Below are 14,803 nucleotides of genomic sequence, written 5' to 3'. Positions count from 1 at the left end.
CCCATTTCTTTAAGAACTTTCCATAGTTTGCTGTGGTCGACACAGTCAAATGCTTTTGCATAATCAATGAAGCAGAAGTAGATGTTTTTCTGGAACTCTCTAGCTTTCTCCATAATCCAGAGAGGTCACAGGGTGACCCCCAAAACATCTATCACACATGTGAGGGAAGCAGCAGGGCTGATGCTGGCAAGAGCCCTTATTAAATTCCCAACAGACAGGCCTCCATGTAGACTTTTCTACATCCTGCTTAAATTTCTGCTGCTCAGGGAATTTCCTTTTGAAGTGAGGAGCCACATAAGTGGCCCACACATCGAGATATTTACGATCCCAACAGGCCGTGGGAATCTTGGTTGCGCGACGCCTAAAATATTCATCATAATTAATAGCAGCCGCCCCCCCCCAGCCACCATGCAAGCATTGCGAACAAGGTATTGTAGCATTCTCTTAGGGTAGGCCGCAGCTATAATACCAGCAAAAACTTGAAAACCAGCCAGCCAGTGCTCAAAGTTTTTTCCCCCAGCCTTGGCAGAGCCTGTTTTCCCTTTCACAAAACTACCTGACTTATCCAGCTAACCTGGCCAGTCGCCGGGGGGGGGGCGGAACCAACTGAAAAATATCCATGTAGTGTCCATTCAAAATTCTGGACCTAATTCTGGTGGAAAGATGGCAACCGGGGATAATATCCCTGGTCGAGTTGGTGGAGACTTTAATGTCCTTAACCAAAACACCATGCTTCACTTCCAAGGCTGCACCATACCTAGCTCTATGATAATTGGCCCTGCGATCCCAAGCCCTCTTTGGGAAACCAGGGCTGATTCTCTCTGGCCCCAATAAAGGGCCATATTGGCTTCCACATCATCATTGGAGCTTGTGGAAAAAGTACCTGAAGATGATGTGGTATCCCTGTCCTTGCTCCTCTTGCCCCTCCAACAAGAATGGCACCTCCGGTGGCGTTTTCTGGCCCTGGAAGGCACACGAGGAACTGGAAGCTCATCCTCCTCAGAGATGGCCGCACAAGGAGCCTGGTGTGAAGGCACTGTCATAATCTGTGAGGAACTAGAGATATGTGAGAGACTCACACCTCATTCAATACCAAAGGACACAACCCCCGACTCAACGGGGGCCCCCAGACAAAGAACAAGACTCCCAACCCTTGTGAAAGGCTGGACCGAAGCATCCAAACTCCTGGGGTGCACCTGCGTCAAAGTAGGGATGGGAATCCTGCAAGATTGTGACTCATTAAATAAGGCCCCAGAAGGATCAAACCCTTCATCTTCCCCACTAGAGTCAGAAGGCCCAATAATTGAAGATGAGGATGGGCCTGGGTGAGTCACAGAAGGGGCACCAAGATGCTGCAAAAGGCCATTAAGTTCAGCTGAGAAGCGCAACGTGGCGCAGGGATCACCAGCCTGACCTGACATGATGGACTCATGGTGCTCAGGGATCAAGGGAGGCTGTGATGAGCGGAGTGACTGGGATGGCCCCTTATTAGCCTCTTAGGAGGAAGGACCACACCCTGCTCTACAGGATTCCTTTTTGGATGCATTATTGAAAATAGGCCTGCAGGAGGCAGCCCAAGCCTTAAAGCAAAGGGTTAAAAAAGGACAAAGCACCCAGGTCCCACTCCTACACAAAGGGTATAAGGAAACACTGACTAGGCTGTAAAACAAAATGGTACTCCTGCAAAACACTGAAGGGCCACACACACAAGATGACGACCAGCAAGAAGGCAGCAAAATGGTGCTCATGCCAAAATGCTGGAGGGAAACTGCCCAAAATGGTGACCAAAAAGAGCCAAGGCCCACCGAGGCGCTCCTGCTATAAAGGGTGTGAGGGGCACACCCTGAATGGCAATCAGCCCAACCAAAAGGCAGAAGCGATTAAGGATACTGCCAAGACTACCAGCATAGGAGGGAAACCAGATGACAAAGGGGAAATGAAAGCTATGAAAGAAGCCACCCCAAACAACCCCAGGTTGGCTGGGACGAATGCAGTAAGTCCCACAGGTAAGCCAAAGCTTTAAAGCTAACAAATAAGGCCGCTGCAGGTTGTACATAAACATAAAGAGAAGCAACACAGAGATCCTAGAGAAAAAATGCCATGATGAGGCAAGCCCCACCGGGAGCGGGGGGGTGGGGGGGTGGGGAGCGAAAGTAGCCAAATTAAGGGAATTACACTAAATAGGGGAAAGGAGAAAGAAGAGGGTAAAATTAGATTTCAACTGACAAATGGGAGAGCTCTCCATTGAAAAGGCTTCTCACTGGATTCTTAGCGCTCCGACAGCTTCGGGTGATCTGCTGTGCAAGGTGTTAAGAGGAAGCTCAACGTAATGTGCAGCAGTATATATAGGTCCCCCGATTGTTCATTCTCAGAACCCCATTGGCCAGAATCATCCCAGCAACCAGGGGACCCAATCGGGTAGTTGTGGCTATCCAAACGTTTCCACCCACAACAGTGAGGCCAGTCTTGGTGATCTCACCGCAACACATGCCCTCCGTGAAGAGGACCCAATTTATTGATTTTTCAAACTGAAACAGAATTATATAACACTAACAGCAATCTCATTTTTAATGCTGTTATAAGTAAAAAGCTGTATAGTATGTCATCAAATCCAGCTGGTGCCAGTGGCCTGACCTTGGATGTTTTCAAGACACTATGTTTTGCCTTGGTAGAGAAGAACATGTTTGTGATTCAGAGGCTGTGATATGAGCACAGCTCAATAAGTCTTTGTCTTTTCTGCCAATACCACAGTAACCTATGCAGTTCTCCCACTTGTGATGACCATTCCCAACTCTGACACTGAAATCTCCCAGCAGGAATAGGAGGGAACCTTTGGACAGCTTGGTCTAGTTCCTAGTAGAAACGGTGCTTGGTTTTTATGTTAGAGCAAAGAAGTTAAATAAAGTTAGGTAACATATGATTTATAATGTTTCACATTAAATTAAAAATATTTCATCTTCATTAAATAGAAAAGGGATTTGTTCAGACTCATCGAGAAATCTATCAATTCATTTCCACAGAAAATTATTTTTTAGCAAGAAAAAAAAACACTAGCAGACAATTTCAGCCATTACTTTCAGCAGTTAACTTCAAAAGTCTCTTTCAGCCATTAGTTCCACCAGTTAGATCCAGCCATTAAGTAGCTGTAGTTAGTTTCACCAGCTATTAGTTTCATCAGTTCATTTCATCAGTTCGTTTCAACCATTAGTTTCACCAATTAGTTCCAGCCATTAATTGGCTGTAGTTAGTTGCAGCCATTGGTTTCACCAGTTAGTTCCAGCCATGAATTGGCTGTTGTTAGTTTCAGCTATTAATTTCACCAGTTATTTTCAAGAAGTCATGGCACCGGGAGGTACAGTGGTACCTTGGTTTAAGAACAGTTTAGTTTATGAACAACTTGGATTAAGAACACTGCAAACCTGGAAGTAGGTGTTTTGGTTTGTGAACTTTGCCTTGGAAGCATTACATGTTCCGCTTCCTGTTGAGTGCATTGAATTTGTAAATTGAGTCCCCTGCTGCTATTAGAAAGCACACCTTGGTTTCAGAACGCTTTGGTTTAAGAATGGACTTCTGGAACAGATTAAGTTCATAAACCGAGGTACCACTGTATTAGTGTCAGCACGTATACAGTCTGGCACTTGTTTTCAAGAAGTCAATTTCAAGGATCCATTGCAGCAATGAATAAGTAGAGAATCCAGAGTCAATTAAAGCAGAGTCAGCTTTGGAGGGGCCTTTGGCATCATGTTAATGTGCTCATCCCAACCACCACTGCTTGTGGCAACCATGGCAGGCATCATCTGCTTTCTCTATTGGTTTCCAGGGACATCACTCACTACCCCCTAAAACTAACTCCTAGACCTTAAGTGGACAATAGGTGGGAGTTAAGCTTGGTATTCATCATGGTTGCCACCCAGTCTGCCATTTTAAGTTGCCTAAATTGTAATGTCTTAGCAGATAGAGCTATGAAATCAATACATAGGTCTGTGAATATTAAGGGTAACTTAAAACAGCAGGCTGGGTGGCCATCACAGGATATTTAACAACATTATTTAACACTGAGGTCCAGCTCCGAGGACCTTCTGGTGGTTCCCTCACTGTGAGAAGTGAGATTACAGGGAACCAGGCAGAGGGCTTTCTCATTAGTGACACCCACCCTGTGGAATGCGTTCCCATCAGATGTCAAGGAAATAAACAACTATATGACTTTTAGAAGATATCTGAAGGCAGTCCTGTTTAGGGATGTTTTCAATGTTTAAAGTTCTATTCTGTTTTTAATGTTCTGTTGAAAGCCGCTCAGAGTGGCTGGGGAAACCCAGCCAGATGGGCGAGGAAGCAAGCAAGCAAGCAAACAAATAATGTTCCAGTATTGTGGGAGAACTACATACCAAGCACAATAGAGTTTTATAAAGGCTGTGATTATTTTTTGATCCATTCCCTTATGATCCCATGCATGGAATCAGCCTTTTATGCAGGAGATATATGCGGAGTTGATATTTTAGTTCAACTATCCACCATGATCCCAAGATCTCTTCCATCATGAGTCAGTGCCTGTTTTTTTTTACTAATATCCGCTGATATAAACTCCTTTCCCAATCTTTAATTTTTAAGAATTCTTCCATTTTTTTGCAGCATGTGTTTCTTGTAAACAAATTATGTCCAAATTCTGTTTCATTAATATATGCTCAGTTTTATTCCTCTTACTTTTATTTTTTAAACCATTTACATTCCATGATAGTACTTTGAAACCCATGGCTGTAAACAATTAAATATAGTCTTAACTACTTTTCTTAAATTTATTTCCCTTCTTCTTCTCCAGCCAGTGGTGTGTCCTCTTCTTTCTTCCCCAGAGGTGCACAATACTCTCATTCTGAAGACCACATCAGGTATCACATTTTATCCCCACAATTCCTCCTTTCAAGGAATCATTCTACTTAAACATAATACTTTGCTAATTTGAGTTTTATTCCTAAATGCATTAATATTTTTTCATGCACATTTCTATACATTAATGATACACAAGGTCCTATCAGAGATAGGCAGAGCAGCCTTAATGAAGGGTCAGGGAGGGTAACAGAGAGGACATTATGCACCATCCTAACCCTCTGGCATCTATATCAGAAAGGGGGTAGAATTGCAGCCATGGTTTATTAGAAGTATATATAACTTGAAGTTATATTTCGTGGAAGACAAAAACGTGAAAGAAATTTAGGTAACAGTTTATATAATATGGTTAGTAACTTTTCTAATAAAATTGAAAATATTTTATCTTCATTAAGGAAACAGTGCTTTCTTCAGGCTCATCAATAAATCCATCAATTCCCTTCCACGGAAAAATAATTTTAGGGAAAAAACATCTATGAATTTCAGCAATTAGTTTCAGCCAGTGGTTTCACCAGCTAGTTTTAGCTATTAGTTCCAGCTAAGCATTTCACCAGTAAGTTCCAGACATTAATTGTCTGTAGTTAGTTTCTGCCTTTAGTTTCACCAGTTAGTTTCAAAAAGTCATGGAACCAGGAGGTTTCAGATCCTAGTGGCAGCAGTAATACATTCTTGAAGTTGCTTTTGAAAGGCAATTTCAAGAATTTGTTTCAGCAATAAATAAGTAGAGAATCCAGAGTCAATTAAAGCAGGGTCGGACTTCCGGCGAGGACGCCATTGCAGGCGGTCGTGGGTCATTTTGGCAGCGAAACGACCCAGGCCAGCTCAGGGGTAGGAGCCCCGCTACCGCACAGCGGGGCTCCGTTAAACCGCGGGTCGAGCGTCCCGTGGCATGGGCTCTCCAGCGAGCCCACTATGGCGCTGAACCCTTCTCCCGTTCCCCTTGTAAAAGGGGCGCGGGAGTGAAGGGACAACGGCGCCAGGCTGAGGAGGCATGCCCCAACCGGGCTGGTGAAGTGGCAGCCGCCGCCTGCACTGAGCGAGTTCGTTCTACCTGATTCCGAAGAAAAAAAGAAGAAACCCGCAGGCTGTGAGTACGGAAATAATTGGACTTAAATTCTTTGACATTTGGCGCTCCGGGAGGTACGTTAAAAAGGAAGCCCGTTCCTCCCTTTGTTTAAAGAAGAAAATAACTGTTTCTGACTGTGACTGCTGCTGCAGTAGTGGATACAAAGTTTCGATGGAGTGTTTCTTTTGACAAGTGAGACTGGCTGAATCCCTTTTAGGGGAACTAAGTTGGTGGAAATATTTCTTCTTGAAGTTGTTGGAATGCAATCTTTTCACCCTGACTCCGGGGAAAATGGCTGCTGAAACATACGGTTAAAGATGGAAAAATACTGAAACCTGATACCCTATGCCCATCTCTACCATGTTTGGTTTCGTTTTTAAATTGGCTCTAGACTCAGGACTGACCCACGAACAAAGGATTATTCTTTTGAAGTTAGAATTTTTAAATCAGAAATTAAATCTGTTGAACCAGGATGTCGAGGAAAAGTTATATCCCACAGGAAAGACTGTAGAGAATTTTGTTAAACTGGAAGAAAACCTCGGTAGGGAACTTAAGGAAATTTTTGAAAAGCAAAGTACAGTGTCTATGCAACTCCGAGAAGATGAAAAATCCTGTTGGGGTGAGAGACCCAGGATTAGAAGACAATTTATATCCAATTTCTGGGGTGAGAGCCCAGAAATGATGGGAAGATTTGTGAATCTACAATCAGAAGATGATTGGAACTTTGAAATGGAGATGCTGGAAGGTGATGATTTGTGTATCCCGAAGTTCCCTGCAAGGACATTTATGGACTGCGTCTGGACCTGTGGATTTATAGAAAAAGAGGACATTCTGGACAATGGTGTTGGAGGGAGATGGAGAAATGTCTGGGGGGAGACCCCGAGATGGAGAAGGAAAATGGTCAGAAAAGGGATAGGGTGAAATATTTAAAATATAATTAGGATGGTTTATTATGGTACCCTGAAGTCAGTGTGTTAAGAATTTAAGATTTTGAACTAGCGAAGAGATATGTTAATTTTCTTTATTAGCAGCAGTTTATGTGAAATAAGATGTATGATGTGAGTTAAGAAGTAATAGCTTAGTTTGAAGTAAAAATAATTATTAAGAAGTATGTCTAGAATTTTTGGATGATTTAAACTTTAGAGATGAGAAGTTATTAAAGTAAATTAGAAGTGGAACCAAAGGAGAGAAAACGGGGGAAGTCACCCAGTACAGATTCAAACAAGAATTTTTTTTTTTGTTTGTTTTAAACAAGAAAAAGAATTATTGGTGTTTTAGTGGTGGTTTGTATTGTTTTTTATTGTGCTTTGATTGTTGTGTTTGTGTTGTTGTATGTGTTTTGTTGTTCTTTGTTTTGTAAAAAAACCCAATAAAATTCTTATTAAAAAAAAGCAGGGTCAGCACCAGATTTGGAGGGGCCATTGGCATCGTGTCAGTGTGCTCCTCCCAATCAGCTGTTTTTGGCAACCCATGGCAGACACCACCTGCTTTCTCTGTTGGTTTCCAGGGACTTCATTCACTACCCTCTAAAAGCTCCTGGACTAAATTGAATGGTGGTGCTTTTGAAAGGGAGTTAAGCTTGGTATCCATCATGGTTGCCACCCAGCCTGCCATCTTAAGCTACCTAAAATGTATTGCCGTAGTGCACAGATTTATGAAATCAATACATTTCATAGGTCTCTGTGCTGTGCCATTACATTAAGGGTAAATGGAAATGGCAGGCTAGGCGACGGCTACTTACTCTTTAAAACCATGAGATTCACCCCCAGGTTCCAGTATTATGAGAGAGGTAAAATAACACATCTCCACACCATGCATACTTCTAAAAAATCTCAAACCCCCCCCATATCAAAACATTTTTCCTCATGGGAAGTTGCTTCAGCCTCATGATCATTTTGATTGCCTATTTCTGCACCTTTTCCAGTTCTATACCATCTTTTTTGAAATGTAGCAACCAGAACGATATACAGTACTCCAAGCACAATAGATACCCACAGAGGCTTTGTGATATACCCCCCTCCAGTTTCCTAATGATCCCCAGCATGGAATCTGCCTTTTATACAGGCAATACATGTGGAGTTGATATTTTAGTTCAGTTATCCACCATGATCCCAAGATCTCTTCCATCATGAGTCGGTGCCATTTAAGACATCATTTGGAATCACCCCTCCCAATATGCTCCCAATATGTATCACATTACATTGAATCATATTTGCTGTTTTGTTGCAGGCTCAATTGAAGGTGCTCACATAAATCCCCAAATGACTTAGGCTCCCAAATATCTAAGAGAGCACCTCTTTATCTATAGACACTCTCAGATGTCAAGATCAGTAGAGGGGCACTTCCACTGCCTTCCACTGCCTTCTGATGTTTGGGATGGTGGTGACCCTGGAGATGGCATTCTCTGTAGCAGCTCCTTCCTAGGTTATGGAATTCTCTCCCCGGGGAGTGTGTTTGGCACCTTCACTGTAGTTTTCACCATATACTGAAGACACTCCTCTTCACGCTGGACTGTGACACCCCAGATATATACAGTGGTGCCTCGCAAGACGAAAATGATTCGTTCTGTGAGTGCTGTCGTATAGCGAATTTTCCGTCTTGCGAAGCACCAACGGGAGAATAGCGGTTTGACGAAAAAAATTCTTTTCGTCTTGCGAGGCAAGCCCATAGGAAAATTTGTCTTGCGAGACAGCCTTTCGCTAGCGAATGCCTTTCGTCTAATGAGTTTTTCGTCTAGCGGGGCACCACTGTATTTTGAGGACTCACCCTATTCCTGTGACTGTTTAATACTGCATTTTAAATGTGCAAAACACACAACTATGTATCAAAATCTACACTTTTCTGAATTTGTTGGTGCATTTGTGTGGCCAGATGGAGTCCCCCCAAACCCCAGGCAGCCCCTGAGGGAAATAACGACACATGACAACGTTCTTATGGGATTAAATTGGCCACAACTTTATTAATATTCAGGTGTAGGGAGACCTTGGCTCAGGCATTGGGCGTTTATCCTTCCCAGTCCCCCAGCTGGGGTTCTGGGTAATATCAGGGTTATCCAGCATGTGTGGGGAGTGGGCTAACTCTGGAGAACATATGTTCAAGCAGATAGCCCACCCCCCCGTTCGCCGCCGCTGGAGGGAGAGGGCAATGACGACCCCTGGGCGTATGAGCCAATGCCTGCCCCTGAGACCCCTTTAACGGGAACCCTGTTATTGCCACCTCAATGGTGGCGGAGGTCGCCGCCCCACGCCCCCCCATTTTGTAGATGACTAAAGGATTCCGCCCAAGGCCTGCAACCGGCAAAGTTGTGATGAATTGCTACGGGAAAGGCGAAACCTGCCAATGCAGGGAAAGTCCTTTCCGGCCCTTCAACAGCGACCTTGTCATAGCAGCGCATGCGTGGCTGTGGAAATAAAATGGTTAACCTGCATAGTAAACGTCAAATGAGGGAGTGGTGGGTGGGGAAGCTCTGAACCCAATGGTCGCTTCCCAGGTATGGCTCAACTCCTATTGTGTGTACTGACTAATCCCTCCTTCTACCTGGCCAATCCCCCCAGCAACACCTCCCCAGCCGGGATTGGGCGGCTACTTGAGTGGGTGGAGACCACAGGTATCCAACCTGGGAAGGTGGTGCCAGACCCAACTGCCAGGAACTGCACCGTGATCCCAGGAGGCTACTCACGACCATGCAAAATGTGCACCCATTTGATGCAGGGAGCAGTCATTCTTCAACCAAACCATGTTTACAAAAATGCATATATTAGGGGAAAGTGGGCTTTTTTTAAAACAAACAAACAAACAAACAAACAATTTTATTGATTTTTCAAACTTATTCAGAATTGCATAACACCAACAAGAAATAAGACTCTCTCCCACCTTCTCCTTAAGTGTGTAAAGGTAAAAGTAAAGGTACCCCTGACCATTAGGTCCAGTTGCGAACTACTCTGGGGTTGCGGCGCTCATCTTGCTCTATAGGCCAAGGGAGCTGGCGTTTGTCCGCAGACAGCTTCCAGGTCATGTGGCCAGCATGACTAAGTCGCTTCTGCCAAACCAGAGCAGTGCACCGAAATGCCGTTTACCTTCCCGCCACAGCGGTACCTATTTATCTACTTGCACTTTGACGTGCTTTTGAACTGCTAGGTGGGCAGGAGCTGGGACCGAACAACGGGAGCTCACCCCGTCACAGGGATTCAAACTGCCGACTTTCTGATCAGCAAAGCCCTAGGCTCAGTTGTTTAGACCACATTGCCACCCGCACCCTCTTAAGTGTGTATTTGCCTGTAATTAAGTTATAACTTCTGTCTAGCCCTTGAGCATTTCATTCATTCTTAGAGGGATGCTTATACCAACAATGTATGATCTTCAGCGCATTTTCCCAATTTTAATGGCAATTAATCTGAAAGGTACACCTCTCCACATTCCCCCCCACATTTGATCATCTAAACTTTCATTAGGATTTTCCTCCCATCTCGTTTTTAATGCTGCTTTAAGTAAAAAGTTGTAATATGCCGTCACACTAAGCTGGTGCCAGTGGCCTGACCTTGGATGTTTTGCCTTGGTAGAGAAGAACATGTTCATGATTCAGAGGTTTTGATATGAGCACAGCTCAAGAAATCTTTTTCTGTTCTGCCAGTTCCACAGTAGCCTATGCAGTTGTCCCATGTGTGATGATCATTTCAAACTCTGGCACTGAAATCTCCAAGCAGGAACAGGTGGGAACTAGCTTGGTCTAGTTCCTTGTGGAAACAGTGCTTGGTTTTTATGTTAGAGCAAAAAAGTTAAATACAGTTAGGTAACAGTTAAATATAATACGATTATTAATGTTTCAAATAAAATAAAATATATTTTATCTTCATTAAAAAGGGGGGGGTTGTTCAGAATCATCAGTAAATCCATCAATTCATTTCCACAGAAAATTATTTTTTAGCAAAATAATGTATCAGACAATCTCAGCCATTAGTTTCAGCAGTTAGCTTTAGAAGTCTGTTTTGGCCATTAGTTTCACCAGTTAGATCCAGCCATTAAGTAGCTGTAGTTAGTTTCACCAGCTAGTTTCATCAGTTAGTTCCAGCCATTAAATGGCTGTGGTTAGTTCCAGCCATTAGTTTCACCAGTTAGTTTCAAGACGTCATGGCACTGGGATGTTTCAGATACAGTTGTACCTTGGTTCTCGAATGCCTTGGTACTCATACGTTTTGGCTCCTGAACAGCAAAAACCTGGAAGTAAGTGTTCCGGTTTCCGAACGTTTTTTGGAAGCCAAACGTTTGATGGGGCTTTTGCTTGAGTGCAGGAAACTCCTGCAGCCAATTGGAAGCCACGTCTTGATTTTTGAATGTTTACAGAAGTCAAATGGACTTCCAGAACAGATTACGTTCAAGAACCAAGATACGACTGTACTAGTGTTAGCAGTTATACATTCTGTCCCTTGCCTTCAAAAAGTCAATTTCAAGGATCTGTTTCAGCAATGAATAAGTAGAGAATCCAGAGTCAATTAAAGCAGAGTCAGCACCAGCTTTGGAGGGGCCATTGGCATCACGTTACTGTGCTCATCCCAACCAGCCCTGCTTGTGGCAACCATGGCAGGCACCATCTGCTTTCTATATTGGTTTCCAGGGACATCACTCACTACCCTCTAAAACAAACTCCTAGATCTTGAGTGGACAATAGTTGGGAGCTAAGCTTGGTATTCATCATGGTTGCCACCCAGCCTGCCATTTTAAGTTGCCTAAATTGTAATGCCTTAGACCACCGATGTATGAAATCAATACATTGCATAGGTCTGTGAGCTGTATCATTACATCAAGGGTAATTTAGAATAGCAGGCTCAGTGGCTACCACATGCTACAGTCATACCTTGGTTCCTGAATGCCTTGGTATTCATCCATTTGGCTTCCGATGCCACAAGACACTCCTATTCACACTGGCCTTTGACACCCCAGATATATATTTTCAGGACTCACCCTATTCCTGTGATTGGTTTATTATTGCATTTTAAATTTAGCCAGGGATCTTATGGTTGCTGATGTTATTATTATTATTTTAGTGCCTTGGAGAAAGGCATGAGCTTCACAATGTTCAGTTCTCTCTAGTCATGGACCAGCAGAGCATGGCAGTTGCTGGTCAGGAGGACAACTCCCTCATCTCATTTTCCTGTCCCTGGTTGCTGCCCTGCCCACATTAATATACACAGCTCAGCTCAAAGTCTTCCCCACATAGTGCAGTGAGACACTGCATGAAGCAGCTTGCTGAAGGGAGAGAGGAGGGCAAGGGCTGCCTCCTGTACATAATTGTAGAAGCTTGGGCAGTGGCCAGAACTGAATGAGATAAAGCTAGAAAACAAACAACAACAATAATAAATAAATTCCAGCTGTGCTGTTATTCCCAAAAGGTGAGTAGTAATAAATAACAACAACAACAACAATATTGACAGGGTCTTTTCTTTGCTGGCTCCACCCAACGGTGACTAACCTTCAGGCATCTTGAAAGGCATTCAAGACTTATGCGATAAAAGTAGGATTGTAGAGTCTTTTTATTTTTATTTTTGTTACTCTATTCTGTTTTAGGTTTTAGTAATAAACCTGTAGGTTTATATCGCTGAGTCACTTTGGATAAACTGTTGTTAACAATGTTTAGGAATTCCTGAGAAGGAATAATAATTACTCAGAGTTAGGTAAAATCCACCCATTATTGTTCTATCATTCACTTTTTCTAAAAGCATTTCCTGGTTGCCTAGTGAATTTTGTCCTGGTCCCAGCCCAAATAACTCCTCAGTTTCACATATGAATCAAACTATGATTAGAAAAGCCAAACACTAAATCTGTTGTATCAGCCAAAAAGCAACCACATATTGCGAAAAACAGGATTCAGGGATTTGGGGTTCAAAATTCTCATGGCTGTTATTTCCCCACTTGTGCTTTTGTTGCTAGATCTGCGGTGAGCTACCTTCCATGGACTTCTCTATAGGTACTGCGCTCTTCTTGATCTTCTCCAGCTACTTCTCGGATGCAGTAACCCGAAATTATACCACTGAACTCTCAGTGCCAAATGGAAACCCGTGGGGTATCTGGGGAGACATAGATTTCTGTGACAAAGGATATGCAGATGGATTCTCATTGAGGGTAGGTACCTTCTTGTGTCCTTCTTTTCAGGCACCTTGGTGCCAAGTAGCTGTGACAATAAGTATCAACGGACAGTGTCCTGGGGCTGCTCTGCTCACCTGAACTCAATCCGTAATGGTTGGGTCTCTTCCACAGATGCAAGACAACTCTGGAAGTAAAAACAAAATAGAAAATTCTTTCCAGTAGCAGCTTAGAAACCACCTGAGTTTGTTCTTGGTATGAGCTTTCGTGTGCATGCACACTTCTTCAGATACACTGAAACAGAAGTAATTAACACAGGTTTATTGCTCAAAACACACAAATCACTCTGGAGCTCAGTCACTCAGCATCTGCTTCCAAATTAGCTGTTGCCAAGTCTGAGTTCGGCCCCTCCCTTTTCCCACATTTAGAGCCCCACTTTCACTTCCTTTCCCATTCACGCCTCTCATTAATTCATGTGAGCCTATGCATCATGGGATGGGCTATTTCTGGTGGCCCTCCCTCTGAGTCCGAGCTTAAACTGTCAGTCTGTGTCTTCCCCCTTGAACTCCCCCCTTCCTTCTCCTTGTTCTCGGAGCTCAGGCTTCTACTGCAACTAGGCTGCTCCTCCCTCATTCCACATTCCTGCCTAATTACCTCCTCTTGTCTCTCCATGCTCTCCCCCCCTGTCAGCAAAGGGACGCAGCTGACACCATCTGACTGAGTTGCTTGGTGGTGAGGTCATTATTGTTAGGATTTTTGCTACACCACTCTGCTCTAGCAGTGCTAGTGTGTGTTATTATGATTTGTGTATAATCATGTGAGTGTATGAGAAGCTTGAGAAAGGAAGTCTGTTTTTACCTCTTCCTTCTGAGTGTTGTTGGGTGTTGGTTTCACTTTTGAGTGATTGTGCAATTCTGTACTCATGTTCAGAGAGCACAGATGTACTGATGAAGCTCTGTAAATATGGACTTGTAAATAAAGTAGTTTAGAACCATGGATGAGTCCTTTCTTCTTGCTAAGATATGCTAGAAGGGAGCGTGCTCCTCTCAAGGGAGAAGAGTTGCTTATTCCTGGCTGCTCTGGTCTGAAGATTGATGCCAGCCAGAGTGAGAGCCCAGGGACACGCTCTGAAGACTTGGGAAGTTCACAGCCTTCCCTGAGCATTTTTCCCAACAAGTGGTAGCAGAGGATGGTTTTGATCCATCGACCTCTGATGCTTTGAGATGAAGCACAGCGCATCTGGTTTGGTGGAGCTGCTGTTTTGCTGTGAGGTGAGGAGCCGCATTCCAGCCGGACATACGGAAGCTGAATGGCTGCACGCACGGGACTGAGTGAGTACCCGTTTGATTTATTGAGGCCATAAACCTCAGAGAAGCAGGTCTTAATTGCCCAAAAGCCTGCTTGAAGATTTACAGCTAGCTGTTAAGAAGTAGCTGTTTAGAAGGAGCTAAAAGCTGTTGGCAAGACGCAAACTCCAAGATGGATTCCAAACAAGGAGTTGAGCTTTTAAGTCGTACCCCCCCCCCTGGCAGGACCAAAATTATGCCGGGTGGGCTCTCAAGATGGAAGCCGTATTAGTGCGTCAGAGAATTTTTGATGTCATCGAAAATGCCATTCCACCTGCTCCGGGGAGATTGTGGAATGACAGGGACAGACAGGCAAAAGCAGCAATTACCCTGTGCATCTCAGATGAGCAATTAGTGCACATTCAGGGTTTACCCCACGTGAGAGATATGTGGGAGGTGCTACGCAATATTCATATGCGAGAAACCGCCGGAA

The 14,803-nt window shown here is 43.8% G+C and overlaps 2 protein-coding genes across 2 annotated transcripts in view; both read left to right on the top strand.

The window, feature by feature from the left end:
• Positions 1-1,777: 1,777 nt before the first annotated feature.
• Positions 1,778-14,803, top strand: part of LOC117045072 (vitelline membrane outer layer protein 1-like) — a 19,364-nt gene continuing 6,338 nt past the window's right edge. Inside the window, exons 1-2 of the mRNA XM_033145855.1 lie at positions 1,778-1,993; positions 12,872-13,063. Of these exons, the coding sequence (XP_033001746.1) occupies positions 1,778-1,993; positions 12,872-13,063 (408 nt within the window). The remainder of the gene's footprint in view (positions 1,994-12,871; positions 13,064-14,803) is intronic.
• Positions 12,201-14,803, top strand: part of LOC117044959 (vitelline membrane outer layer protein 1-like) — a 19,835-nt gene continuing 17,232 nt past the window's right edge. Inside the window, exon 1 of the mRNA XM_033145753.1 lies at positions 12,201-12,333. The gene's annotated coding sequence lies outside the window, so the exon portion shown is untranslated. The remainder of the gene's footprint in view (positions 12,334-14,803) is intronic.

This window comes from Lacerta agilis, chromosome 4, assembly GCF_009819535.1.
Source record: "Lacerta agilis isolate rLacAgi1 chromosome 4, rLacAgi1.pri, whole genome shotgun sequence".
Lineage (NCBI taxonomy): Eukaryota > Metazoa > Chordata > Lepidosauria > Squamata > Lacertidae > Lacerta > Lacerta agilis.
Note: the sequence above shows the minus strand (reverse complement) of the source record. Positions and strands in the feature narration are given on the sequence as shown.